This window comes from Papaver somniferum, chromosome 3 (assembly GCF_003573695.1).
Source record: "Papaver somniferum cultivar HN1 chromosome 3, ASM357369v1, whole genome shotgun sequence".
Classification (NCBI taxonomy): Eukaryota; Viridiplantae; Streptophyta; class Magnoliopsida; order Ranunculales; family Papaveraceae; genus Papaver; species Papaver somniferum.
In genome coordinates this window covers 33,985,093-34,012,464 of record NC_039360.1, presented here as the reverse complement: position 1 = coordinate 34,012,464, position 27,372 = coordinate 33,985,093, and the positions used below count along the sequence as shown (strand labels likewise).

Below are 27,372 nucleotides of genomic sequence, written 5' to 3'. Positions count from 1 at the left end.
AACAAACAATTATGTATGGAGGAACGCCCAATATTTCTTCTATATAGAGAGGAATGATGAAATGTGCATCATCGAACGCTCAGCAAGTGGGAGGCCTTTTGAGAATCATATTCATCGTGGCTCTGAGAGGTACTCGATCAGAGATCGTGAAAACGGTTCACGAATCGTAAAATACATGAATCGTCACATGCGTTCCTGAAGCGGGGTCAGAAACATGCAGTATCATGATTTTACAATTTTAGCCCTTGCTGAAAATCCACCATCAACACAAGGGAAGGAAGAAAAGAACCCTAGTAGAAGATGATCATCCTAATGCCTCATGTTACTATGCCTATACACATCAGGATGTTGAGAATGAGGATATGGTTTCTGCTGAAGTGGTTCATGATTTTCTTAAATATTTTGAGGAAGCAAATTTGCAGCTCGTTGATACTTTGAAGAGTCTTGATGTGCTAAGAACTGAGTTGAAAAGGGTTACTTCTGACCTTGGTCTCATAAAGACACATGTTAAAGATCTTCTCAATGAGGATATATTCTCTGAAGAAGCAGTAGATGTTGTCAATCACAAGCTCAAATACCTCAAGGCTCGTGAGGATTCCGAAACGTCTATTTGTTTTCAGTTCGTGTTCGGTTTTGTTGGTTTGGGAGTTTGTCCTTGTTCTTTATCTTGTTGATTTTATTTTGTCTAGAAAATCTTATGATGAGAATTTTATTCTTGTGTTTTTAAGAAGAATAACTAGAGTTTGGAATAGCCATTAATGTGATTACACGTAGCTATGTCCAATGATTTTCATCTTCAATGTTTTTAGATTTATTTGTCTAAATTCTAAAGTTTGTTTGGAAGATGATTTTTGCAGTATTAATCTTTATGGTTTTATGTATTGCAATTTTTTATGGGATATGCGTGTTTGCGTCCGTGAACTATGATTGTCCCATACTTGGTCAAAAGTGAAGTCTGTCGTATGTCGAAATGCAAGTATTGATAAAAGATTGAATGAACTTTTGACAAACAAAAGTTAAGCCTTTTATGTCATTATGCAAATATTGATGGAAGAAAGGACGAACTTTTGTTTACAAAGATTAAGTCTATTGTATGTCATTATGAAAATAGTGATGAAAGATATAATGAATCTTTGTGTATTCCGCAGTATTGGTCGATCTCTGATCCACATTCTTATGTATATACTGTGTGGCTCCGTAAGTTCTCTTATGTTGAGCATTTCCGATTAAATGAATCATGGGTTCTATTGTGGTTAATTTAATTAATTTTTTTTTTGATACGAATTCATATTCTTATGTAATTTATTGTTGTCCAAAGAAATCCTTTTTTTCTTTTGAAAGTAAGGTCGCTCTTGTTGTTCTTTCGGGAATGACATTTTATGGGGGAGAGTTCTTAATTGAACTTGTGCTTAATTGCCAAATCTTTGTGGGGAGTGCGGATGTGGAATATTGTAGGGGTTATCTTGTATCTTTATAAACTCCTTGATGAATGCATTTAGTTTCGGCTATATGATTGCATCTACAAAATTGATATGTGCTTTCTTTTGTTCATGAAGTGTCTCTATGGAAATTTCATTAGGATCCCACTTGTTTTCGTACCTTTGCCAATTTTATTGACAAAAAGGGGGAGAATTAATGTGTAGTTCACACTACAAATACATATGGTTTTCGGATCATTATGTAAGGGGGAGTGGTTTCCATGTGAGATGGAGTATTGACTAAGGAGGAGTGATACATATTACCATAGTATTGTTGTCGAAGTTGTGATACAATTGAACTTCGATGTTGTGTAATAATACTATGACACTGTATAACAATGAGAGCTTTTGTTTTCTCATTGTTATGGATACGGATCTTCAAAAACGATGATGATGTATTGAATATCTTTGGAATCATTGGAGTACTTGGAAGTGACGAAGATTTCGAGTAATGTTGAAGAACCAAGGATATCATGCATGTGGAAGAGAAGCTGCAAAGTTTATTTATTTTGTATTCCATATGTGTTGATAGTTTCTTCACCAAAATTGACAAAGGGGGAGATTGTTAGAGTACTGCTCGGTCGAACTCGAAAGCGTTGTTATCTGAATCTTGTTTGTCAAGTTTAGTTTCCAAAACTATAAGTCTTGATTTCTAGTCTACTTATAGCTAAGTCTCGGACTAGGATAGAAAGTGTATTCGAGATCTAGACACCACGACGTTCATCTTACAAAGACGAAGAACTACTCAAGGAACTGGTGGAACTTCATCTACTAAAAGGTATGTGGAGACTTGAACTTCTCTATTACTCAAAAGTCTATCTACTATATCTCCTATCTTGAGACAAAAGTCGTATTTCTATATAGACTTCGATTATACAGATTTTCTATTTCGAACCGAGTTTATTTCGTTTATCTATTTCTCGAAATATGTGTTGGTTAGCTTTCGCTTTGGCCAAGTTCATCTTTACAAGTGACGAAAGTCATGTTGATTATCTCAATGTTTTGAAAATCCCTTAGATGAAAAATGGAGTGTGAATAACCTATATATAACATCCTCTAAGAATGTTTCAATGATTGAAATGAGAGTTTAGAATATGTAACCATATTTGGATATAATAATATAGTGTGTTTGCACATTAGTGTATAAGTCCAAAACCGGGAACCAAATGTATGCATACTTGTGTGTGTACTAAATGATTGATGGAGACTGGGTAAGTATGCGTACCCGTACGAATACTGGCGGAAGTTCACGACCGTCAATTTCTGTTGAGTTTGGAAATCAAAACCAACTCAATCCGGTTACCTAAGTGTGCGTACCAGTACGCATACTAGAGGAAAGTTCACGTCCGTGAATTTCTATTGAGTTTGAAAACAAAAACAAACTCAAATCCGGTTACTTAAGTACGCATACCCGTGCGTATACTTAAGTGTATTACTTTCTAAAATTGGTTTGTTCATGAACTAAAATATTTATATAATAAGGAATGCAATTTGCAAACCGTGACTATAATGTTCATGAATAGATTCGAGTGAATCAAAACCAATTTTGGTTCGATTGTGTCTTGTATACTTCTATAAGATCTAAGTAATTGAACAACTCTCTAACTAGTTTGTTTGAGTTATCTGAACTAGTTATGGTGAAGATGAATATGATTGACATGAAAGTGCTCATATGGCTAACTACTGTTGAACCAACTAGGTGTACACGTTTAGGTACGGTTACACAAACATAATTGAACGTGCATTTCATTTGTGTATAACAAGCTAATATTTGATCTAATGGTTGAAAGACATTATTTTGAATCTAATCAGGTTTTCATCTAAAGGTGAAATATTGGATGCTTTGTTACCAAGGTAGTATTGATTGCAAACCATGATTTGAATACCATATGAAGGAGAACTCTAGCAACTGGGAAACCTAATCAACACACCTCCTGTGTGATACTAGTTGTATAATCTAGAGTCGTTTCTCCTTTAACCTTAGATTTCTATCGAGACCTTGTAGGTTAACGACTTGAAGACTTCATTGGGATTGTGAATCCAGACCAAACTATTTTCTCTGTAGTTGCGTGATCTGATCTTGATGTTTTTATCGTATTGAGTACAATTGTAAGATTGACTCGAGATTAATTTCTCCGATAGGAAAGATAGAAAATTAGTCACAAACATCTTCTTCTCATCGTTTGTGATTCCGCAATATCTTGTTTCACTAGCTTATTAAGATTATTATGAGGTGATTGATGATCCTAGGCTGTTCTTCGGGAATATAAGTCCGGGTTATCGATTGGTTCCTGTTCACCTTGATTTATCAAAAGACGGAACAAAACTCGTAGTGGGAGACAAATTTATCTATTCCTGTAGACTTTTCTGTGTGATACAAATTTGTTTATTAAAGTCTTCGACTTTGGGTCATAGCAACTCTTAGTTGTGGGTGAGATTAACTAAGGGAGTCAAGTGCGTAGTATCCTGCTGGGATCATAGACGTAAGGAGCACAATTGTACCTTGTATCAGTGTGAGATTGATTGGAGTTCAACTACAGTCCAGACTGACGTTAGTTTGTAGTAGGCTAGTGTCTGTAGCGGCTTAATACAGTGTGTGTTCAGTCTGGACTAGGTCTCAAGGTTTTTATGCATTTGCGGTTTCATCATTAACAAAACTTCTGGTGTCTGTGTTATTTCTTTCCGCATTATATTTTGTTATATAATTTAAATATCACAGGTTGATTGTTGAATCGATCAATTGGTAAATCTAACCTTTGGTTGTTGATTGAAATTGATTGATACTTGAACATTGGTTTTTGGTACCGTTCAAGTTAATTTCTCTTGTATTCAATTAGACTCGCAGATTTCTATTTGCTTGAGTAGGTATTGAATCGAGAAATTGAGATATAACTCCTTGATATAATTTTTATTAAGATTGAGTCTGACTGTCTAGTTGATTCTCTTAAAAGTATATTGGAGTTAGTCCATACCGATTGCTAAGTGAAATATTGGGTGAGGTTGTTAGACCCCTACTTTTCCACCCTGGTTGATGTGGTTAACCCAGGCTATGATACCAAGATTGACTTTGTTTTCCCTGCAAATATTTTTCTTCCAATCGTGGGAACGTATGATTTCCAAAAGTGTCAGTTGTTAAATTCTGAGACTAAGCCTAAGTAATTCAGGAGATTAGAATCGACACATTTGCTTAGGAATGACCACCACCTTCATTGTGGTCAACTGTGTAAGTCAAACCTGGTTGACTTTAAAGATCCTCAATTATTTAGGATATTATTATGTGCTTTTAAATTCTTAATTGAGTTTTTTCAGACTTAACAGCATGAACCTTCAGATCTTTCTAATAAGGCAATCCATCCCAAAGAGATTTATCCACACCCATATATAAAGCCTGAGCCTGAAGCAGATCTAGATTTAGTTGTCTTAAATAAAATCTTAGATAAAGTTGTGCTCGGTTTGTTCATTCTCGTGGCTCGTTGTTGCTTCATTTTAATTGTGTCATCTATATTTGGTTTTGATGACCCGCATATGTTCCGATAATTGTTATATGATTTTATGTGGTGACTAATTTTACTGAAGTCTGGCTGAAGACAATAAACTTAGCACTCTATGGGAGACAACCCATACAATTGTTACATGGCCTTTCTGGAGGACCCGGTAGTTGTTATATATTGGTAAGTTTTTGTTTTTATTCTCCGTCTTATTATCCGGCAAAGGACTGTTACGCTTTATCTAGGTACAATCTTTCTAACTTACCTCTTTATTCTTCTTGTTACCATATTTTTGGTATTGCACTATAATTTGAAACATTGAGGAAAATGTTAGATTTAAGTTTGGGGGTAAGGGAGAAATTTTAAAGTCACTTAGTATCCATTTAGCTAAGTTTATATACTTTTTCTCACCGAAAAGATGGAAATTAGAATTGCTAGGGAATTTGACTTTCTAGAGAGACAGTAGAGAATTTGACATTCTTGAGAGAATATAGAGAATTTGACATTTTGGAGAAGAAAGCAACCTTTTAGAGGGTCGTGATGACCTAACCATCCATGCTGGAGAGACAATTAATTCTGGAATATGACTTTCTCTTAAGAGAAACTTATCATCATCAACAACCGGAGCATCAACACAAAATTTATGAAGAAAATTGAAGACAACAAGGTTTATAAGCAACAATACAAGAAAGAAAAAAATTTATACTCAAAGTCGAAGACTTAATTAGTTAAAAGAGCGAAGAAAACGATATAAATTGTTGAAGTTTATGATACCAAGACACTGCAACTTGCGAAAATCCAAGTAGTAAAGTCCTTCTCTCATGGCCACATTAATTTTAGTATTGTGATTATTTTAGTTGCAATATTTTTCTCAAAAAAATTATATATATATATATATATATATATAAATTTTTACATTTTATAGTTAATTTTTCAATAAGGCTATGGGGAGGAAAAATTTATAAAGAAGTTTTTAGCAAGAATAAATTGAGGAGAAAAGTTAACACAGTGTCAAAGTTCTATGAAGCTCAAGAGTTTATCATCAAAAGTTGCAGCCGAAAACGACGATTAAGCACTATGAGAAAGTCGAGGAGAAATGCATAGTGGTTGCTCTGTTAATTCGCTTTCTATCTGGCACAAAATCCATTCGACACTAGTTTAACTCGTACACATACTCTCTCTCTGTTCGCTGTTGAGTGGATAAGACCAGTTGTTGAGAAGGTCTCTCTCCCATTATTAATGCTATTGGAGTGGATATATCTCCGTTGTTGAGCGGTAAACTCTCTCTTGATGTTGTTTCAGTTGTTTAACGGATCTCTCTCTCTTTCATTTGTTTAATGGATCTCTCCCGCTGTTTAGCGGATGCACTAATAGATGTTTTTTTTTCTCTTGCACTCTAATTATTGGCGTAGGTTGAGAAAACTTATTTCAGTATAGATCTTTGGATACTTGTGACTAGTTAGGTTTTGTGGGTACACCTCTTGTAAATCGTCTAGAGAATATAACTCGGTCACTAGGGCCACCTAGGGGTTTAAAGGCTTGTTGCACATGCTAAGTGCAATCGCGATGCCTGTGACAGTGAGTTATGATTTTGATTTTGTAAATTAGATTTGCTCGGGACTAGTAAATAATAAGTTTTGGGGTAATTGATAGACTCATCTATGTGTTTATTTTGATCTCGATTTTCTATATTGTTAGTATCCATTTTTGTACTTATTATGGTATTTTATGTCTTTATAGGTGTTTTTTGTGGAAATAATCTTTTGCGGAAAATTGTCTCAAAAAGTGTTATATACACTTCCGGGAGAAAATTACTAAAGGCACCCGGAAGATGTACTACATGCACCCCAGAAGTATGTTGGAGACGCCTCATAAGAATGTTTTTTCCACTCGGAAAATGTACTAAAGACACACGGAGGATGACTACTATAGGGACCCCATTTTGGATAAGGGGCACCCACCTTCTATTCGCACCCCATCAGTGGCTATGGGAACTCCATCTTCTTTATTAACATTTAAGTAAATTGTCGGGAAAACTATTATCAAACTGACAGAATTATGATTAGTGATTTGGAGGTGTTTTAGTGAGACTAAAGCGCTGAAATTGAATGAGTTTCTTCCTTTGGGCTATACATGCTTGCTATGGGTATTGGATTGGACTACATTGGGCTGGATTGAATATTTGAAGCAAAACAGGGTCGGGTATATTTTGACTGCTTTTGGAAGAGATTTATGGAGATTTGATCGCGGAAGTAGACTTGTATCACCCTGTTACACCTAAACAAGGGTGGTAATGTATTTTGATTCGTCAAACAAGGAATGGAACGTGGATATCTCATGAAAATAAAATTTAAAAAAATACAACATGAGAAGTGGCGTGTGTTTTCTGTGTGTATGGATCCAAATGAGTTGTGTAGCAACGCCTGGGAGTGTGCTAGCTGGGGAAAAACAACATGAGAAGTGGTAGAAAGGAAATTATTTCCCGTAGAGACTAAAAGTGATTAATTATTGGATAAAAAGTATTACATTAACTAGTTGGAAGCCTAACAAGCTAAGCTCCAACAACATACTACTACATTAATTGAACCGGTTGTCGTGCTAGCCTACCAGCGAGCCTCATGAGTAACCTAGTCAAAGGAGCCGACGCGGATAGGGGATGAGATTGTGTCACGAGGGGGACAGTCTAACTCTACCTTCCATGTTAATTCCTGCAATATTACGTCATTGGGGGATCGAACCTGGGACCTCTTGGATCACATATTACTTTTGGGAAACGTGGATGACCTCCTTTAATGACTAAAGGAGAAGATACAGGAATTAACTCGAGATTGTTGGAATGCTGAGACGATATAAAGAGTTTACGGGAGTCAGAGATGGGGTGATTGAGAAGAGATTGGAGAGCGATCATCGAAGAAATCAAGAGTTGCAGGAATCCTGTTGCTTCTTCTCTTGATTAAGAACTTATAGAACATTAGGCTGTCCAGAACAGTCGAAGAAGCAGTCGTTTATACAACGACATAATCTGTTGATTGTTGTACATTCAGTTGCAATAACCTTTTAGTAACTGACCCGTGTTTGGTCGATGAATGCCTTTGGCGACTAAAAATCGTTGTAAGCATATTTACATCTTTTTAAATACAATGATTAATCAATTTTTCTCCAATTTTCGATTCATGAGTTGCTAAATTTAATTTCTAGGGTTGAGGAGGAAACTATTTTTTAAATGTAATTTTTAATATTTAATTTTATTTAATTATTACTCTCTAATTAAGCTTTTAATTGTCTAGACATTTTCTCTTCTTTATATGCTTCGTAATAATTGATTTGGGTAGTTTTAAGCTATCGATATTTTATAAGTGAAGGAAAATTAGGCTTTATATTATCGACTTGAGTCGAATTTTTATTTCATTAACGATAAATTTTCCAAGGCATGAGATTGGGTTCAAAATGGCCTCGTGTAGTTTTGAGAGTAAATTAGAGAAATTAATTATTGAATTTACAACCGTTAGAAGTAGTGGAATCCGAAACCAGACTTCTCTCTTCATCTTGTCACCATATTTTGCACATGTTTTCCGATTTTTAGTACTTTCTTTTATTATGTTTAAAACCAATATCTCTACAAGTATGAGTATCGAACCTTCTATTTACCACTGTAAAAACTACATCAATCATAACCCAAAAATAGGTTTTCCTAAAAACTTAGAAATATCTTGAAAATGTACTTATAAAAAATAAATATCCGTTCATGTTAATCATGTGGAGTTTCACGAACTCAAAATAAAGGAAAACTTTTATATCTTTAAGAAAGAAAGTAAAAGACGACATCTTAAACAACATCATAATCATGAGAACTTGCGTCCTTTACCACCTGGGATCTTTCCAAGACTTTAGACAAAGATTATAAAAGACCTTGTAGCTTCAAGATGGTCGAAAATTATATTACCATTTTCAGCATCAATGTCAGTAAGTGAGATGTAGGTGACTAAATTCCATGACAACTTCTTACTTTTTGAATTGTTTGAGAGTCAGATAGGATTGCTAATATTTTATTTTTTTATTAATAAATTGAAATAGTCAAAGTATTATGGAGACTTTTGTTGATGATGACCCAAGTATATCACTGTTATTGCTAAAATCTTATTGCTGACCCATACATAGGAAAATCTGCAGTTGTATTCTTGGACAAGTTTTTAACGCAAAAGAGCTAAATGTATTGAAAATAATAGGGTTATTCCTACATAGTAACTGCTATTGGAGTAATAGTTAGTGCACTAATGGAAAAGTTGCCAACTTTCCAGTGTCACTTTTCTTGCGGAGCACTTTTGTTTATTAAACAAATGAAACCAAGTTCTTACTTCATAAATATATATTAGAGTATAATGGTAAGAATCAGATCTTTCCCACGGAGATGCGGGTAACTTTCTATTAATTTTGATTACTTAAGTAAAATATGGGGTATTTGATCATTATTAAAGCTAAATTAAACTAAGGCAAGTAAGCTGACACGAATATCAGAGGTAAAGAGTACCAGTCAGAGGTTTCATCGTCCCTCTTCCAACATGTTATTAACCGAATCATACTTAATATTCATGATCTCTGAATAATAATCACCTTAAAGCATCCCATCACATGCTTACTCCGGCAAAAATCCTTGTATCATCAAAGGTAATGCAGAACGGAAGCGTGAGTAATGAAATTTGATAAAGAAAGTAGAAGGATTGTAGAAAAACTCTCTGTTTTTAATTGACTACAGTAAACTTCTAGTCTAAGAAAACTCTATTAACCTAGCTTATAAAATAAGTAATTTAAAAATAAATAATTTTTACAATAAGAAACAACAAAAAATGATAATAGTTTAGTAATAATAAAAATATAAATCCTAAATAATCAGTATCCTACATAAAAAGGTGTATGAGCCACACTATCATTCCTTTTTACTAAATAAATTGGGCCAAGAGCCACTCGAGTTTAACCTAATGAAAGCAACAATCTTTATGAGATGAGATGAGGTTATTTTAAGGAATCTGGCGCAAGAAATATAGAAATCAAATACACATGATTAAAAATGAAAAATAGAAATATCGAAATTAAAGATAACACATAACTGAACCCTAAGTCATATGAAAAAAATCCATATCAAGATTAATAAAAACCGGAAAGAAAATAAACCCAAAATACAACACATGTGATTCAAAGTAAACATAACCAATATACAAATCAAGCATCATACAAATAAACCCTAAATCATAAAAAAATCACAAAATCCTGAACAAATCGAAATCAGAAAAAAAACAAAACAAATACACAACACTTTTGTGATTCTAAGTGAATAAAACTAATTTACAAATCAAACATCATACAAACGAACCCTAAAATATAAGAAAAGTATATATAAAAATGAAATCTAAAACAAACGAAGATTAATAGAAATCCAAAAAAAAAAAAAATACACAAGACATGTGATTCAAAGTAAATAGAGCCAATATACAAATCAAACATCACAAAACTTGTTTGATTTGTATATTGGTCATGTTTACTTTGAACCACATTTTTTGTATTATTGGTTTGTTTTCCTTGCAGTTCTATTAATCTTGGTTTGGTATGAATATTTTTAATATTATTTTTAAAATGATTTAGGGTTCAGTTGTGTGTTTTGTTTGATTTATATTCTATTTTTTATTGTTAATCATATTTGTTGTATATTTGTTTGTTTTGTATCTTGGTGCACCAACTAGCACTAATATCGCTGACTCATTCACACGTGTATATAAAATGTAGGGGAGAGAAATATCCGTATTTTTTTTCGTCATAAAAACAAAACATTTCTAAGTGAGAAATTGTGATAATGCTTATGTTTTTAAGCAGGATATATTAGATTCGGTTCACCCAAGAGACCGTCATAGAATTGACCAAAAAGTTACATTTGAATTTTTCACAAAGACAACATCTAAACCATATATCATCAGTCACTGATTTAAGAATCTTTTTTTCACTTTAGTTAGGTGTACTGTACAACAAATAGTTTTACTGACACCTTTTTCACGTCTACAAAAGACTAATATGCACCCGATATATCGTAGGAATTAAAGAAACCACTCGGAATCTCTTGTCCCCTTCCTCTATGTGCTATGATATCCTTCCAACGGGGTGGTGACATGTGGCACTACTTTATGTATACTACATGCCATAGATGTAGCTTTTCTTTTTCAATTAACCTGACCATGTAATTTCTTGGAGAAAAAAAAATGGCAACGGTGCTCTCAGTAAAGAAAAAAATATTACTTGCTTCTCCCTAGTAATTTTTATGTCCTACAAAGCAATACAGCTTTGATAATATCTTCGTATGGGAAATTTTTTAACTCACACTGCTGGATCAAAAAATATCTAGTAGCATCTCAAGCGTCCATTTTATCATGTATGACGTCAGCTAACACGACAAGTAACCATGGTTGTCGCTTCCGGATTAATAATATTTTCCATAGTTTACGTTTACAAATACTGGTTAGTCTTCCTTCTTTATTATTTATAATCAACAACATGTATATAAACTCGGAGAGCTGTTTAAGGACAAATTTTTCAAGAAAATTGTAGTCGAAATTGTCAAAAGAAAAAAGATAAAACTAAATTAGAGAAGAGGAAGTGAAAAATTTGTTAATCAGGAAAACATATATGGTAAAATGAAACTATTTTGATTAGAGAAGATGAATAAAAATAAGAAGAAATCTAAAGGGAAAACACATCCAAATAAGCTAATCTGTCCGAAGTTTAATTATATGGTCAAATATCTTATCTAGGAAGATTATCTTATTCTATATTTACAATAAAGGTATCTCTCTGGAAAAAAAATAGTCTATTTTTCTATAAAACTGGTATTTGTCTATATGAATAAAACTAACTAGAGAAAATTATCATCAAGACTGATGTCTAATAAGGAAGTTGCCAAAAAATATCTTTTATTTCTCCATATGCCATTGGTGCCAAGGCCTTCATTGGTGCAAATAGATCATAATTGAATGCAAGCCTGTATATGAGAGTGATAATCATGTTTCATATATGATTTAAGGATCTGGTTGCGCGAAGAAATAGTGAGATATCGAAAACAATAATCTGCAATACATATTTGAGTAAAAAGAAAGGAATAAGGAGTATCTTAAGAAACTGCCCCACTTTAGCTTTCCAATATAGAAAAGTGCCAGCGTTTTTTCAATATTAATTAAAATGCCACTAGGTTGTCCTACCTGTATTGACCCACATGTTCGGTCATTTTTGGATGACTTGGTCAAGAAATCTGTCGCACTTTACATACTTACCCTATCATACCCTTTAATGTTTCTTATCAAAAATTCTCAAATTACTCACCAATAAAGAAGCCTACCTGTTCCTCTCTTCTACTGTTGTTGTTCATATAGATTTCAAATATCTTCCTCAGATTCAATTGATAGTATTCATCAAAAATTTCTTCAACCTTATTTTTTTTCACAAAACTCATAAGCTTAAATATCTCTTCATTAGAACATCATTCCCATCTATTACGGGGAATAAAAAACAGAGAAGGAACTCAAATCTCAGCCTTAATTTCTCATCAGGACGTTTAATACTTACATCAACCAGCTTCTAAATTTCAAAATCATATTTCTTAGCATATGTCAGCATATCTAAGAAATAGAGAAAATCTCAGTTATTGTGATTTCGTATTCATTGTTTGATGAGTGATTCATCAAATGTGTAAATTATTGTTTAAAAATCCCCAATCTGAGATGATGGGCTTGTGCTAATTTAGTTTATACATGTTTCTTTGAAGTTGAATTGATAAATTAGCTAGGTTTATGAATGTTTATTTTGGTATTTTCCTAAATCAGGGTTCTTAAGGAATTTGGTTTTTATTGTAAAGAAGAACAAGAATTAGGGTTTTCTTCTATTGAAGAATAAATGGAAATTGAGATATGAGGTTGGTTATGTGGCTAGTGGTTGTTTAATCTCGACACTAAGTGAGTTAAATTGAAGCGGTGGCGGTGATTGATTGAAGTGATTTTGATGGTGGATGTTGATGCCATCAATTTTGTTGGGTTTCTAAAGATGATAACGAAAATGAGCTGGTGGAGATGTTGTTGCTGTCGTAACCTAACGAAGTTGACTCTAGTAATGTAATCAAGCGACTTATGAGTTTTGATAATAGAATATAACAACCAACCTTGACATACCAATGCTTGGTGGGTTCAACCAAGCAATGCTCTAACAAGACGAAAACTCTAACTAGTACTCTTTGTCTCTAATATTCCTATTTAATTTACTTGCTTTGTTATTATTTAGATATAATCACAAACAAAACCCCCCCAGTTTAAAAAGTAATCAATATAAATTGACAAACCATATCTCCCTGTGGATCGAATTTGTTCTTATTGATATACTCAATTTATATTTTTGAAGTAGAAAAATCAAAAATAATTTTGCTTGGCTGACAACTTCCCAAAGGGTTAATCCGGTTTCAACTACATTCTAGTCCGAAGTATGAAAGTAGGCTAGTTTCCATAGAAACTTAATATAGTTTGGTGTTCAGAGTCTGACGAGGTCCCGGGGTTTTTATGCAGGTGTAGTTTTCCTCGTTAACAGAACTTCTGGTGTCTTTTGTGTGTTTTCCTGCATTATATTGTTTTATCTTTATAGTAGGAATAACACGAGTAATACATATTTAATCTAGGTAGTTAAGTCCTTAATAATTGTGACAAATAAAAAGACTTGTTCTTGTTGAATTCGTATTTTGAAAGATAGATTACAAGTTTCATACTTGTCAGAATTCGTATCCTCTTGATTTGGACACGACTAAATTGATATTGGATATTAATTTGTGAAATCATCCAAGAACTATTCTACACAATCAGGTTAACGGACTTATCAGTCTAAACATATTGATTGTGGAAGAGATAATAGAAAAACTTAATATATATGATAGAAAAACTTAATATATATATATGATTTAGATCTATTTGCAACTTTATTAGGTTTTTTCCATACAGATTTCCGAATGAAAAATTTGATGGTGTACTTGGTATCATCTCATTTTCAGCCTTGATGTGTGTTCAAGATTGGCTATGGGATATGATAAAATGAATATCACTTTTATGAAATATTTTTTGTATTTAATACTCCCTTATATATGAATGACACACTTTTTTATTTTTTAGCATATGGATCAAAATCTGAGTGTGGAACTTTTAAAGAAAATAATCAAGCAGATGATGATGATATGGATAACGTAAACGAAGGTTTTAGTTGAGTGTTTAATATGTGAAAGAATGATAGTCATTTAAGGATCACTTATTTTCTTTATTGTTCTTTTAAGATGAATATATAAATTCTAAATTTTAAATGCATTGTTTTTAAGTTATCATTTTATAACTTAACATTATGCGTAACCTATAGAAATCCCGGCTCATACAGGTATTTTCTACACCCTTTCCGCCAAATTTTTTTATGGGTAATAAGGAGGGTGTAGATATGTTTTTTACGGGGGAATTGACTGGGATTGGCATACATTCCCCATGACCATCCCTAAATACAGTATACCAACGAATTAATACCATCAAAATATAATGAAGACCCAACACGTTAATTGAACGCAAGGAATCAAACAGAAAGTTCTGACGCGTTTTAACTATGAATCAAACATCTAAAGTTATATGGGATTTACATTTATTGAAGTTGTTTGTTCAACTCCAATTGAAACCAATGTTGTCTAGTGGGTACCACAAATTATATTAGAACTCAAACCGATATTTGAACTTCGGTTACAGAAGAAATGTACCACCACAACCCAAGAGGATGATAAAGAGGATTTTTCAAAAGGAAAAGGATTATTTGAGATCTGGGCAACTCTTAAATAAGGATATTGAGTTAATCTATATCATGTGATGTAGGGATTTTGGATTCAGTTCATCATATTCCTAGTGTGGTAATGGTGTCAAAATCTTTGGCAGCAAATTGGACATATGCTAGAAAGAAAAAGAAAAAAGAAAAAAAACTCTTGAAGGAGCAATGATCAACCAATGCAAGTTTTAAACTGTAATAAGAGTTTTTTAGATTCTTATCTGATGATTCTATAATTAACTAAACTTTTTCCAAACAAAAAGGATGGAGCAGTTAGAAAATAAAACATTTGTGTCTCCCCTTTATCTTGAGTGATTTTTAATTTAGCTGGGAAGATGAAAAAAATACAAAGAATAGTGTAGCATTTTGTAGTAAAATATTAGAGAAAGAGAACTAGGGGAAAGAAAAGGATTACATTCATAAGAGTTCTCTAAGTTACATGGATATATTATCCTTTATATACATGGAGAGGGGAAAACCAAAAGACTTCTGTTTTAGACCGCACATCCATGAGCATGGACCCTTTAACACTCCCCCTTTGTATGGTTCAATAAAACTTCATATGCAGTGCTTCACATATAGGCTTCGAATGTTGATCTTCATGTAGTTCTCTCCTTTATGACTATTGTGTCGAAATCAATTGCCTTACTAAAACTCTGACAAGGAAAAACCCCGTGGGATAAAACCTTGGTACAACTCATAACATGTAGTACTTCACATGTTGTCTCGTACTTTAACATGTAGTTCATCACATGCAATACGATCTTCAAAGATCAACGATTCTAAGTTAATTGTCTCGTTAAAACTTCGTTAGGCTAACCCAAGAGGGACAAAACCTGAACTAAAGAAAAAGAATACAATATTAAGCAAACTTAGAAGATAGTTGGACTCGAATATGTTGCCTCATTAAAACCTTGACAAGGAAAACCCAGTGGGACAAAGCCTTGACGAAGGGAAAAGAATACAACGTGACAGATGAAAGTAAAGTTGATCCGTTCCTGATGATCACTTTGCTCGATTGAAGTTGACTAGTTTCTTCACAGCTTCTAATGCAGAAAATTCTCGTTGGAAAGACAATAACCTTAGCTAGGAAATTACTTCCCGGTGTTTTGTTGTTGTCTCATTAAAAACATTTCCGAGTAACAAAACCCTGTAGGAAAAACTAACCTTGGTGAAGGAAAATAGTTCCACACACCATTAGATGCCCCCCCTGATGTCAGACAATTTTCATTAGTCTACTGCAGTCAAAAGGATTTTATTACACTTTACTTTGGTGACTTGAATGTTTATAGGACCATGTTGTTGATTATCGAAGTTACGTTGCGTGTTTCATTTCTTTGATTCAGATACTTTCAATAATATCAAACGCAATATTTATGTCTTCAACGTTCAACAAACTTGATGCTTTTAGTGTCGTCTCGCTAAAAACCTTGTCGAGTAACAAAACCCTTTGGGAAAAACTATTCTCAACCGAATGGAAAAAGAGCATGACAAAGCTTCAATTTCGAAGTAAATTATGTCGACATCATATCCTTGGATCCTCCCCCTGATGTCGGCATCTCCCCCTGATTACTTTTAGAGTTGTTCCAGACTGTTCCTTTAGTCATGTACTTTTCGAAACTGAATATCAGTAATGACCTAGAAAATACTCTACCATATCTCCCTCTGTTCCTTTATAATCAACAACTTTTTGGATTTCACTTTCATTAGCATTCCTTTTGATGTCTTTGCAGGGATAGAACACATTTATGTCAATGGTGACTTTTAAGTACATGATAACATTCACTATACCATTTCAATGACGTTGCTTTGGCACCGAGCTATATCTAGCTAACAAGTTCCCCGAGGATTTAAAATTTAATCGAGTACATTATTATACTAAGTACAACAATGCATCTATTTAGATATGGGAATTTTATCTCCCTACACATCTTCGTCATCTTCCTTTAGACGAAATGGTCAATCACTTACATTTGAACCTCGACTAATCATGGGAGTGCTATCAGGATGCATGTATTTGTTAAATTTCCTGACAACTTTAGACATATGCAAACTGGTGGAATAATATACTACAAGCTCAGTAGTCGGTCGAGCTTTCCCCATACTTTTCATCTCAAATTAGGATTTCAAATAGCTTTTAAGGTCTTTTATTACATCAAGAGTACCCATCATGTCCGTACCATCGACATAGATAGCTACAATTCCAAATCATGAACTTTCTTTTGAATGCGCAAGAAAAAATACCTTACTTTTCTATCCCCTCTAAATCAAATAGTCACTTAGACGGGTATACCACATCAGCATGATTGCTTCAATCTATAAGTGAGTGTTATATCTAACTGTAAACGCACTTTGTGGTTTAGAGTCACTTGATTTTGGAAACAAAAGTCTATCAAGTACTTTTGTAAATATCTGATATCTCTTGATTCTTTAAGAGATACATAACAACCACATACATATGTTGCATTTCAAGTCCTTTTGAAATTACCAAGCTAACTAAGTAGCATAACGCTATAACGTTCATTACAAGAGAACAATTCTAGGGATTTGTGAGAAAACTCACGCCACAAGGCGAGTCTTTATCCTTTAATACTGCTTTCTTCTCATTATGCTTTATGAAAAGTTAATCATGTATGTCCAATAGGCTTTACACTTAGTTGTTTAGCACTACCACACCAAATACCTTCATATTTTTCAAAGAACCAAGTTCTACCTGGATTGTATAGGACAAATATGCTCTTCGTTGACATTAAGTAACAAGGAGCTTGGTTCGATCTTATCTTGCTCTATTTTCTTAAGCAAGTGTATATGAAATTAATCATCAATATGTTCGCATGATCTTTCCATTGACTCGTGAGCATTCTCATAATCCACTTGGGATTCCATTGTTCTCTGGAACCTCCAGTTTGATTCATGGACATATTCAAAGACAATCTTATGAGATGATTTCTGGTGATATAAATAAGTTGTGCCTTACTCACCTACTTCCTTTCTAGGTGAGGATTAATCGAACCAAGTATTCTCTCCAACTTCCTTTATGAAGCCACGGCCTCAAACACACTTCCACTAAGTGTAGTTGCAACACCTTAGTCTATGGTGTATATCCCTTATTGAGGATTCGTAACCTTGCGCAGGTAGGTTTGCAACTGGTATGTGTGATCTCATCACGTTAGCGACATCAGTGTATATTCTGAAAATGAATTATTCTTTGTCACTTCACATTTACATTTATGGAGTAAAAGAATCAATATGAGACATAGTGGGAACACACCACGACAATTCCTGTCGTTCCCTTAGAAAATACTTTTTCTTATCTCCCACTAACGACGGGAAGACTGTCTCATTAAAGTGATAACCCGCAAATCTAGCGGTAAGAGATCTTCTGCCAAAAGGTTTAAAATGCGGATAATTGTTGGGAACTCATTTCCAACATAACTACTTAACAGTTTTGAAGACCCATCATAGTACGATGTGGAGTCGTAATGGCACATATATAGTGCAACCAAAAATACGTAAGAACACGAATGTCAGGCTTAAATCCAGTTACCAACTGGTATACAGAAAAGATTGACTAATATTGGGGTCTAAAACGAATTAAGTAAAGATGCGTGTAATATTGCATATCCCCAAAGCAATAAAAGGTAGGTTGGTACGGATAACCTATTCCTTAGACACCATCTGTAACCTTTGATGGTATCCTATGCGATACCATTGGGTATAAGATGCTCTATATTGATCCTATTAAACATGCAATATTCATCAAATCCTTTTGATGTAAATTCTCTAGCATTAACAAGGGTGGTGAGCCTTTGCATTGTGTAATATGTGCTAGGAATTCTATAAAAATTAAAAGCATCGTTTGTTGTGAGCATTAACTGATTCAATATGACGAATCATCCACCAGAGCCATAAATCACTTGAATGGTCCGCATTCTGTATGGATATATGTTCACTAACAACACTTTATTTCTTTGAAGAATGAGTTATTCAACATTTGTATCTGAGTAAAACAGATGGTCTCAATCATGTTTTACTAAAGAAAGACTTTGTAAGATGAGTGTCGTGCTTCATTACTCTAAAGCATTGTGTGTTTCTAGTTGCAAACTAGAGTCGATTCTCCTTTAACCTAGGTTTTTCCAAAACCATTTTTAGGTTAACGACTTGAAGACTTCATTGGATTCGTGAAGCCAGATCCAACTATTTTCTTTGTAGTTGTGTATTCTGATCTTACCTGTTCTATCTTATTGAGTTTTATCTTCTCTAAGATTTAATCGAGATTTATCTCCGATAGGTAAGATATAAAACATAATCACAAAAGTTGTTCATCTTAGACTCTTGTGATTCCGCAATAACTTTTCCTATTAATCAATTGGGTTATTGTGAGGTGACTAATATTTCTAGGCCGCTCTTCGGGAGTATAAAACCGAATTATTAGTTGGTTCCTATTCACCTTGATTTTCGTATCGAAATACGAAACAAAAACAGAATAAATAATATACATATATGTGGGAGATAAATTTGTTTATAAGTTTTCGAATTTGGGTCGTAGCAACTCTTAGTTTTGGGTGATATCATCTAAGGTAATCAAGTGCGTAGAATCCGGCATGCTTCTAAAGGCGTAAGAAACGCGACTGTGCCTTAATCGGTGTGAGACTTGGTTAAGGCTCAACTACATTCCAGTCCGAAGTTAACTTGTAGTATGCTAGTGTATGTAGCGGATTAATACAGTGTGGTGTTCAATATGGACTAGGTCCCGGGGTTTTTCAGCATTTGCGGTTTCCTCGTTAACAAAATTTCTGGTGTCCGTGTTATTTCTTTTCCGCATTATATTTTTATATAATTAAAATATCACAGTTTGTGTGTAGTTCAATCAGTTGATAAATTCGACCTTGTTTGTTGGATAGAACTTGATTGACACTTGGGTATTGGACTTTGGTACCATCCAAGTTATTTCTCATATCAATCAGAAAAGAACTAGGTCTAAACGACCTATAAATAGGGTTGTTGGTAATTCTATGAAGGAACCTTGTGGTGAATAAATTATTGTTCACCCCAACACAGTCTAAATGTGTTGTTAGTGCATCTTGTCTCATGTGCCTGTATATTGAAAAGAGATAAGAATTGTGCACAACCGGCTCTAGGGTCAAAAACTAATCTAGTTTGTATCTTGAATACCTTTCCTTTTTAAGTAATGGTATTGAAAATATTTTACCCTGTATGAATAAAAGGTTAAAATCGGCATCCTTGCTGCCCTCCTTAGGGTTATTTTTGTTGATTGTATGTGAACCCTACTTGCATTGTATATAGGTTCGGTAATCCTGCAGTTGTATTCCTTCTCTGAAAATCTTTTTCATCAAAAGGTTGCTTGTAGAGTTGTTTTATTTGTGTTTTCACAAACCCATATATCAAAATTATGGAGACTCCAAGCACTATTTCTTCTGATGGTAAATATGTTTGTTTGATTGTTAAGTCATCAATCATGAAGGAAAAAGAGAAATTCCGTTCCTCTAATTCAACTTTGAAAAGAAAAAGGAATAATACGAAGAAACCAAGAGCTAATAACTCATATCTTCAAAAGTCTTTTGTTGTTCTTGAAGAGTTAAAGCAAATCAGGATGGAGATTCAAGAAATAAATATTATCATTCTAAGATCTCTGGAGATTCAAAAGGCCATGGTTCGACAACATTCAAGAGGGTTTGTTGAAATTGACTCCTTTCTACATGAACCTTATGTTCCAATGTCTATTAACGATAAGAAGTTCGAAGACGATAAATAATTCTTCAAAAATCTTAATGTTTAGGAAACTTGTTTTTGAGAATTTATTCTTATGTTTAAGAAGGATAACTAGGGTTTGGCATAGAAAATATTGTGATTACACATAGCTATTTCCAACGTTTTTAATCTTGCAATGTCTTTAGATTTATTTATTTAAATTCTAAGTTTTTGGAAGATGAACTTGAAGTATTTAATATTATTGGTTTTATATATTGCAGATGTATTGATAGTTTTGTCATTAAAATTGACAAAGGGGGAGATGTTAGAGCACTGCTCGGTCGAACTCGCAAGCGTTGCTATCTCAAACTTGTTTTTCAATTTTTAGTTGATCAAAACTATATACTTTATTTCTAGTCTACTTATAGCTATGTATCAGATTAGGATAGAAGTGTGTAGTTGAGCTTTAGGCTTCACGGTGTTCACCAACTGAAGAAGAAGATCTATTGAAGACCTTGGAGGAACTTCGTCGACAAAAGGTATGTGGAGACTAAAACTTATCTATAACTCATAAGTCTATTCAGTTCTATCTGCTAATGAGACTAAGTTGTATAGTTATATAAACTTTGTGTTATATACATTTTGAAATCTCGATCCGAGTTTATCTCGTTTATATATTTCTTGAAATACAAGTTTAAAGCTTAGAAAGCTTCATCATATACTTGACAAGTTTAGTTGTAAACAATTTATTTGTTGGAAACTAAATATTGAGTCAAGATGATCATGTGAACATTACCTTGAACATCTTACATGATTTGTGTGAGACAATCATTTGATGTTAACTTGGGAATTTTCGTATTGATCAATCAATAACTTAAAAATTGCTTGAAGCTAGTGGTATGTGTGAGATTAACATTGTTGTCTTCTAAGGATGTTTCAACGATTGAATGGGAGTTTAAGAACTATGCCCAATGTATGGATATAACACAGTATGTGCATCTATTATGCGAACTGTGAATAGCTAGTTCAGGTTCGGAACTATTGTTCGCGAACTGAGTTTGCGAATGGGTTTACCTGTGAAAGGTCCGGAACTGTGGTTTTCCAACAGGGTTTGCGAACGGCAAGACTAGGAAAGGTCTTGAACTATGGTTCGCATACTCAGTTTACAAACACAGTGGATAGGTTCTAAAATCAGTAAGTATGAAAATTCATACTCACGAACACATGTTCGTTTGCAAACTAAATTCCTTACAACTTTAATGAATTAACGTATGCGAACTTGCTTTGACCGTCGCATTATGTTCATGAATTGATTCTTGTATAAGTACTTCAAATTGTTCATGGTTATTTCTATGAGATAGTGAAAATTTGAACAAATCTCTTAAAGCACATTTAGATTCATTTGATTATCTATCATAATTGATTGATTATCATATTTGACCTAGAAGTGTTAGATGAATATGGCTAAGATAAAATTGTTCATATGGCTAACTTCAGTTAACTATTATTGAGCCAACTTGTTATACACGTTTAGGTACGGTTCACCCACATCTAAATATAGGCATATTTCATTTGTGTTTATCAAGCTAATACCATATGACGGTGGAGAATGTTTGCTTATTTTCTAAGCAGACTTAGCTTGAATCTTAAATCAGGAATTCATCTAACGGTGAATATTAATTGGTTTTTGCTACTAAGATATCTTAGCTTTGATTGTAAGCAACCTTGATTTGAAAGACTATATAAGGGAGAATTCTAGAATATGGAAACCTAATCCGACACTCTCGTGTGTCCTAGTTGAAAATTAGAGTCGATTTTCCATTAACCTAGGTTTACAGTTCTTCTGAAAACCATTCTAGGGTTAATGGCTTGAAGATTTCATTTGGGATTCGCGAAGCCAGGTCCAACTATTTTCTTTCTAGTTGTGTATCATGATCCTACTTTTTCTATCGTATTGAGTTTAATCTTCTCTAAGATTTTCTCGAGATTTATCTCTGATAGGTAAGATATAAAACGTAATCATAACAGTTCCTTCGTCTCAGACTCTTGTGATTCCCCAATAATTTTTTCTGTTAATCAGTTGGGTTATTTTGAGGTGACTAATATTTCTAGGCTACTCTTCGGGAGTATAAGACCGGATTACTAGTTGTGTTTTCACCTTGATCTTTATCTTAAGACGAAAACAACAAATAGAATAGACTTATCTGTGGGAGACAAATTTGTGTATAAGTCTTCGACTTTGGGTTGTAACAACTTCTAGGCTGTAAAGGACGTCATCTAGGGGAATCAAGTGCACAGGGTCTTGCGAGATTCAAGAGGTGTAAGGAACGTGACTGTACCTTAATCGGTGTGAGACTTGGTTAGGGCTCAACTACATTCCATCCCGAAGTTAACTTGTAGTAGGATAGTGTGTGTAGCGGCTTAATACAATGTGGTGTTCAAGTCTGGACTAGGTCTCGGCGGTTTTTCTGCATTTGCGGTTTCCTAGTTAACAAAATTTCGGGTGTATGTGTTATTTCTTTTCCGCATTATATTTTTGTTATATAATTGAAATATCATGGGTTGTGTGTAGTTCAATCATAATTGATAAACCCGACCTTGTTTTTTGGATAAGACTTGATTGACACTCGATCATTGGTCTTTGATACCATCCGAGTTATTCTCATAACAATCAAGTTCACGTGTTTCTATCTATTTGATTTATTGATTGTGTTAAAAAAGAGATAAAACTCATTAATGTATATCCTAATTGAGACTCAGTAACTTGGTGCTCTCAGAATTATATTGGAGCATAGTGCATACAGATTGCCGGACGAAATAGTTGGATGTAGTTGTTGTACCCCGCGTTTTCACTCTTGTTAAGTGGAACCACAACCATACCGTGCATAAAGACTATGTTCAACATGGTTAGCCGAGAATAACCGATTTGATATTTTGTATATGATAGCCATTACCTTTCTGTATGTCAATAAATCACAAAATCTCTTTAGAAATTCATTGAATTCGTATCTACAAGAAATCAGAAGAGGCACTCAAATAAGAATTCTATGAAAATCCACATAATATTCGATTCACTTACTCCCTGTGCATCTTGCAAAATAGTATCTAAGTAATACACATTTTCCCAAAAGTTCCCAAAAATGAAGGGTCCAACTTGTTTTTCCAAGACTTAATTTATTATGAATAAATTAGGTTCCACACAATTTCAGAATCATCAGTTCCATAAATTGTGAGGAAGGACTTGCACAAACACAAGTTTATTACACAAAAGATTAAGAAAAAAAAAAAGTAAAATAGATTTATATCATTTAGATAATGTTGCAAGCAAGGCAAGCAATCCTCTTTTCAGCCAGTTCTACATTTTGCTGGCCAAATGGTAACACAATTTCAGAATCATCAGTTCCATTCTTCTTTGCATTCTCGCAATTTTCGCGAAATTTTTTAAAAGCATCTTCAACATACTTGCAACCTTCTGCACAAGTCATGTTTTTTACTAGTTTGTCTGGATATGTGTCCTTGTAACAATCCCCATTCAATGTCGCAGCCATCTGTACAAGTTCCTCTTGAAATTCACTGAGCTTTCCATTCTCATCTGCTTCACGTGGTCGTGTCTTTTGTGGATCCGGCAATGTCACTAAAATGAACATACATTTTGTTAGTCATAAACATCAATCTGTGCTTGTGACTCAGTTATAGGTACAATGTGCTCAAGACAAGACAAAGTAAAATGAATGCACAAATAACAACAATGTACAGTGTTACCTGGGCAATCAGTTCTTGGAGTACTTCTAGAAAGGACAGATTCAAAAGTACCAGCCCATGCATCACGCTTTGTCAGAAACTCATTTAAATTGAAGATTTTCTTAACTGTTGCTGGAATTGATGAATGTTCAAACTCTGATGTCGGATCTGGCCCTGATGGTTTATGCACAACTGAAAGGGAGAAAAACTCACATTTTTTACTAGTCAATTATACATAGAATAAGTCATGTAGGTGAAAGAATTTTGAAGATATACATACCAATTCCGCGTTCAATCCAAGGAGAAATCATGATAGTTGGAACACGAACACCAAGTCGATCGAACTGAAACTTATAAGGGTCAGGACCTACTAGTCCATCTGGACTAGGAACTCCAACAGTAGGAGTTGGGACATGATCATAAAATCCACCATGTTCGTCGTACGTTATGATAAACAACATCTTCTCCCATTGTGGACTTGCTCTGAGGGTCTCGTAAACATGTTTAACTAATTTTTGACCCTCTGCGACGTCATGAGAAGGATGATCATCGTTGCCCGGAAATAATTTCAGATCGAAAAAACGTTGTTCAATCACCGTGTAGTTTGGCAGCGTCCCCTTTTCACAATGTTTCTTGAAATCTAAATCAAATGGATGAAACTTGCCAAGGTATTTCAATTTTCTCAGGTTCCTGTATGCATCATATGTTATTGCACGTTTTATATATAGAAATCAGAAAAGCGAACCTTAATCCACAAAATAATACTCCCTCTCCGTACCACGTATATAGCATGAGGGAGTCATTTTTCTTAGATTGAGAAAAATACATTGGATTCATAATTTTTAATGTTCTTTTATGTTTTACCCCTTGTCTTATTAATAACGTAATTATTTATGTACCATAAATATGGGTATACGTGGAAATATTCATTTTCGAAATAGTATTCGGTCTATTTAATTGGACAATTTTTTTTCAAAATTCGGCGTAAGTACATTTTGGGTTTGAGTCTAATGACCTTTTTGGCAAATTATATAGAATTTGACATTAGTTTCATTTAACAGGAAATATCCAAAGGGCTAGCTAAGGCGTATAGTCTCTTGTATTCTTTGACTTGCATCAATTCTTACAGCTCTGCATGCATTGGCATACTACTCTCCATAGCATATAATGGAATACGCAACATTGGGTAATGAGGTGAGCATCCAAAGGTCATGCTTCTCTACCTAAGCATATTAAATGCTTGCGTAATAAAATATGCAATACTATCTACACTGAAAGCAACATTTCGAGCTTAGCGTAAATGGATGTTCTTTATTTCTGATACATTCAAGTAAATATTTGTTAGTAAATTATTTCGAAACTCAAAAGGTGCTATGGAGCAAACGAGTGCATAACAACACAGCGACAGCGTACGTGCGTATCTACAAAGTTCGCGTTCATCCCTTGGTATGGTTTGAACCTCTTTAGTTTTTTCTTTTCCCTTTTCGTGGGTGTTCTCTTGATTTATTTTGTATTTTTTCTTGCCTGGTGGCTGTTCTTCTTTTGCAGATTTGTACTTAGCCTTCTTTAAAAATATTATATATATACATATATTTATCGATCAAAAAAAAAAGTTCGCGTTCATTGTGCGCGCATGTTTGTGATAGCATGAGTCGTTTCCTTGTAATAATATTAACTTGAATAAATTTACGGAAGCAGATAATTTAGAACCCAAATGATAAGAGGGAATGCATAAGAACCTGCAGATTTCTTACCTGTAAAAAAGAGTAGAAGGCGGATTCTGATAGTAAATTCCAAACGACAGTCCTGCTTCATCCAGTGATTCAAAAATTGTTTTCTGAGGAAACCCCAGGATCAATTTCACTGTATCGTTTCTCTCTGCACCATTCGAAGTGGCTGAATGAACGAACAATCGGTTCGGTTGAGTGGAAGCCGGAACAGAAGCAAACCAGCGATCAAAGACTGCAAATTCAGAAACCAGTTCCTTGTAAATAGGTACAGAATCCGGTTGAAACCCATTCATAACTGTACTCGACATGCCTTTTGTTAATCTTTCTGCATTTTGAGCAAACCCTTTCATTTCCGGAACATTATCTTTCGAAGCTGTTGATGCTTCCCATTGCATACCAAAAACTTGCTCGTATATGTCTTGGATTGAGTGACCAGGGTCTGGGTCTACATGTTCCGATTTGTTGCCGAAATATAACTTCTCTGAAGTTGCATCATTTGCTGAAATGTAATTGAATTCTGTCCCGGTTACTCCATTAATTTCTGGTTTAAGTGTTTTCATCCATCCTAACATGTGATCAAATGAACGATTCTCTTGAACTAATACTACTATCGTGTTGATTGGAAAAGTCGACATCTTTTTTTGGTACTTGGTTTTCCTTTCGAAGTTGTGATCATGTGGGATTTATATAGGTAAGAAAAGTAGACTTCTTGGTTTGATACTTGAAGGGAAAGTAAGATGAAGGCAAAAACTGGTGTTTATTTGTACATCAAACTGACAAAAACTGACAAAAATGTAAACATTGTTTTATCCATCTGATAGGCGCGCCACGCCATTTGCACACGACTTGCACAAAGATGCTGTTGCGATCCAATATGATTCAGAACTAAAATCCTGGATTATAAAAATGGGGAATGCTTAAAGTGGAGACCACACGAACCAGATCACGCCGCGTCTAAAGTGGCGAATAACACTCGAGTAGCTCGCATATATTTTTCATCATTTTCCTGTTTTATAATAATGCTTGACGAAATCCAACTATGAGTCTGTTGCCTATGTGCATGATGATGGAGTATGAGACTGACAGTTTAGTCATTTGGTAATTATTATAATTGAACACGTTTTTATTTAATGCACACACCGGCACACGTCATAACTTGTAGTCTTGTACCAGTACCATACATGGGATAGCAAAATCTGAAGTACAATTTCCATAAGCACCTTCCTTTGTCATTTGTTTACGTGGTCTTTTTTCGGCTGTCTCGAAGTGTCAGAAGTGATCTATGTGATGACTTCGGCTGTGAAAGATGTATGTGGAAAAGTTCCAATGGAGCGCCTCTTTGTTTCTTGTTAAGTACGG

At 34.2% G+C, this 27,372-nt stretch overlaps 1 protein-coding gene across 1 annotated transcript; it reads right to left on the bottom strand.

Annotated features, from left to right (window-relative positions):
* Positions 1-23,627: 23,627 nt before the first annotated feature.
* Positions 23,628-26,863, bottom strand: LOC113355805 (non-specific phospholipase C4-like). The gene is made up of 4 exons (XM_026598751.1): positions 26,038-26,863; positions 24,564-24,973; positions 24,305-24,475; positions 23,628-24,176 (listed from the first exon to the last, which is right to left on the bottom strand). The coding sequence occupies exons 1-4, from the start codon at positions 26,646-26,648 to the stop codon at positions 23,851-23,853; spliced, it is 1,518 nt and encodes a 505-aa protein (XP_026454536.1). The 5' UTR covers positions 26,649-26,863; the 3' UTR covers positions 23,628-23,850.
* Between the last annotated feature and the right edge of the window lie 509 nt (positions 26,864-27,372).

Coding starts and splice junctions, on each gene's coding strand:
- LOC113355805 (XM_026598751.1), bottom strand. CDS start 26,648: ATGTCGACTTTTCCAATCAACACGATAGTAGTATTAGTTCAAGAGAAT. Junction 24,974..26,037: donor CCTTCTACTCTTTTTTACAG/GTAAGAAATCTG, acceptor TGATGCATACAG/GAACCTGAGAAAATTGAAAT. Junction 24,476..24,563: donor TTGGATTGAACGCGGAATTG/GTATGTATATCT, acceptor TCTCCCTTTCAG/TTGTGCATAAACCATCAGGG.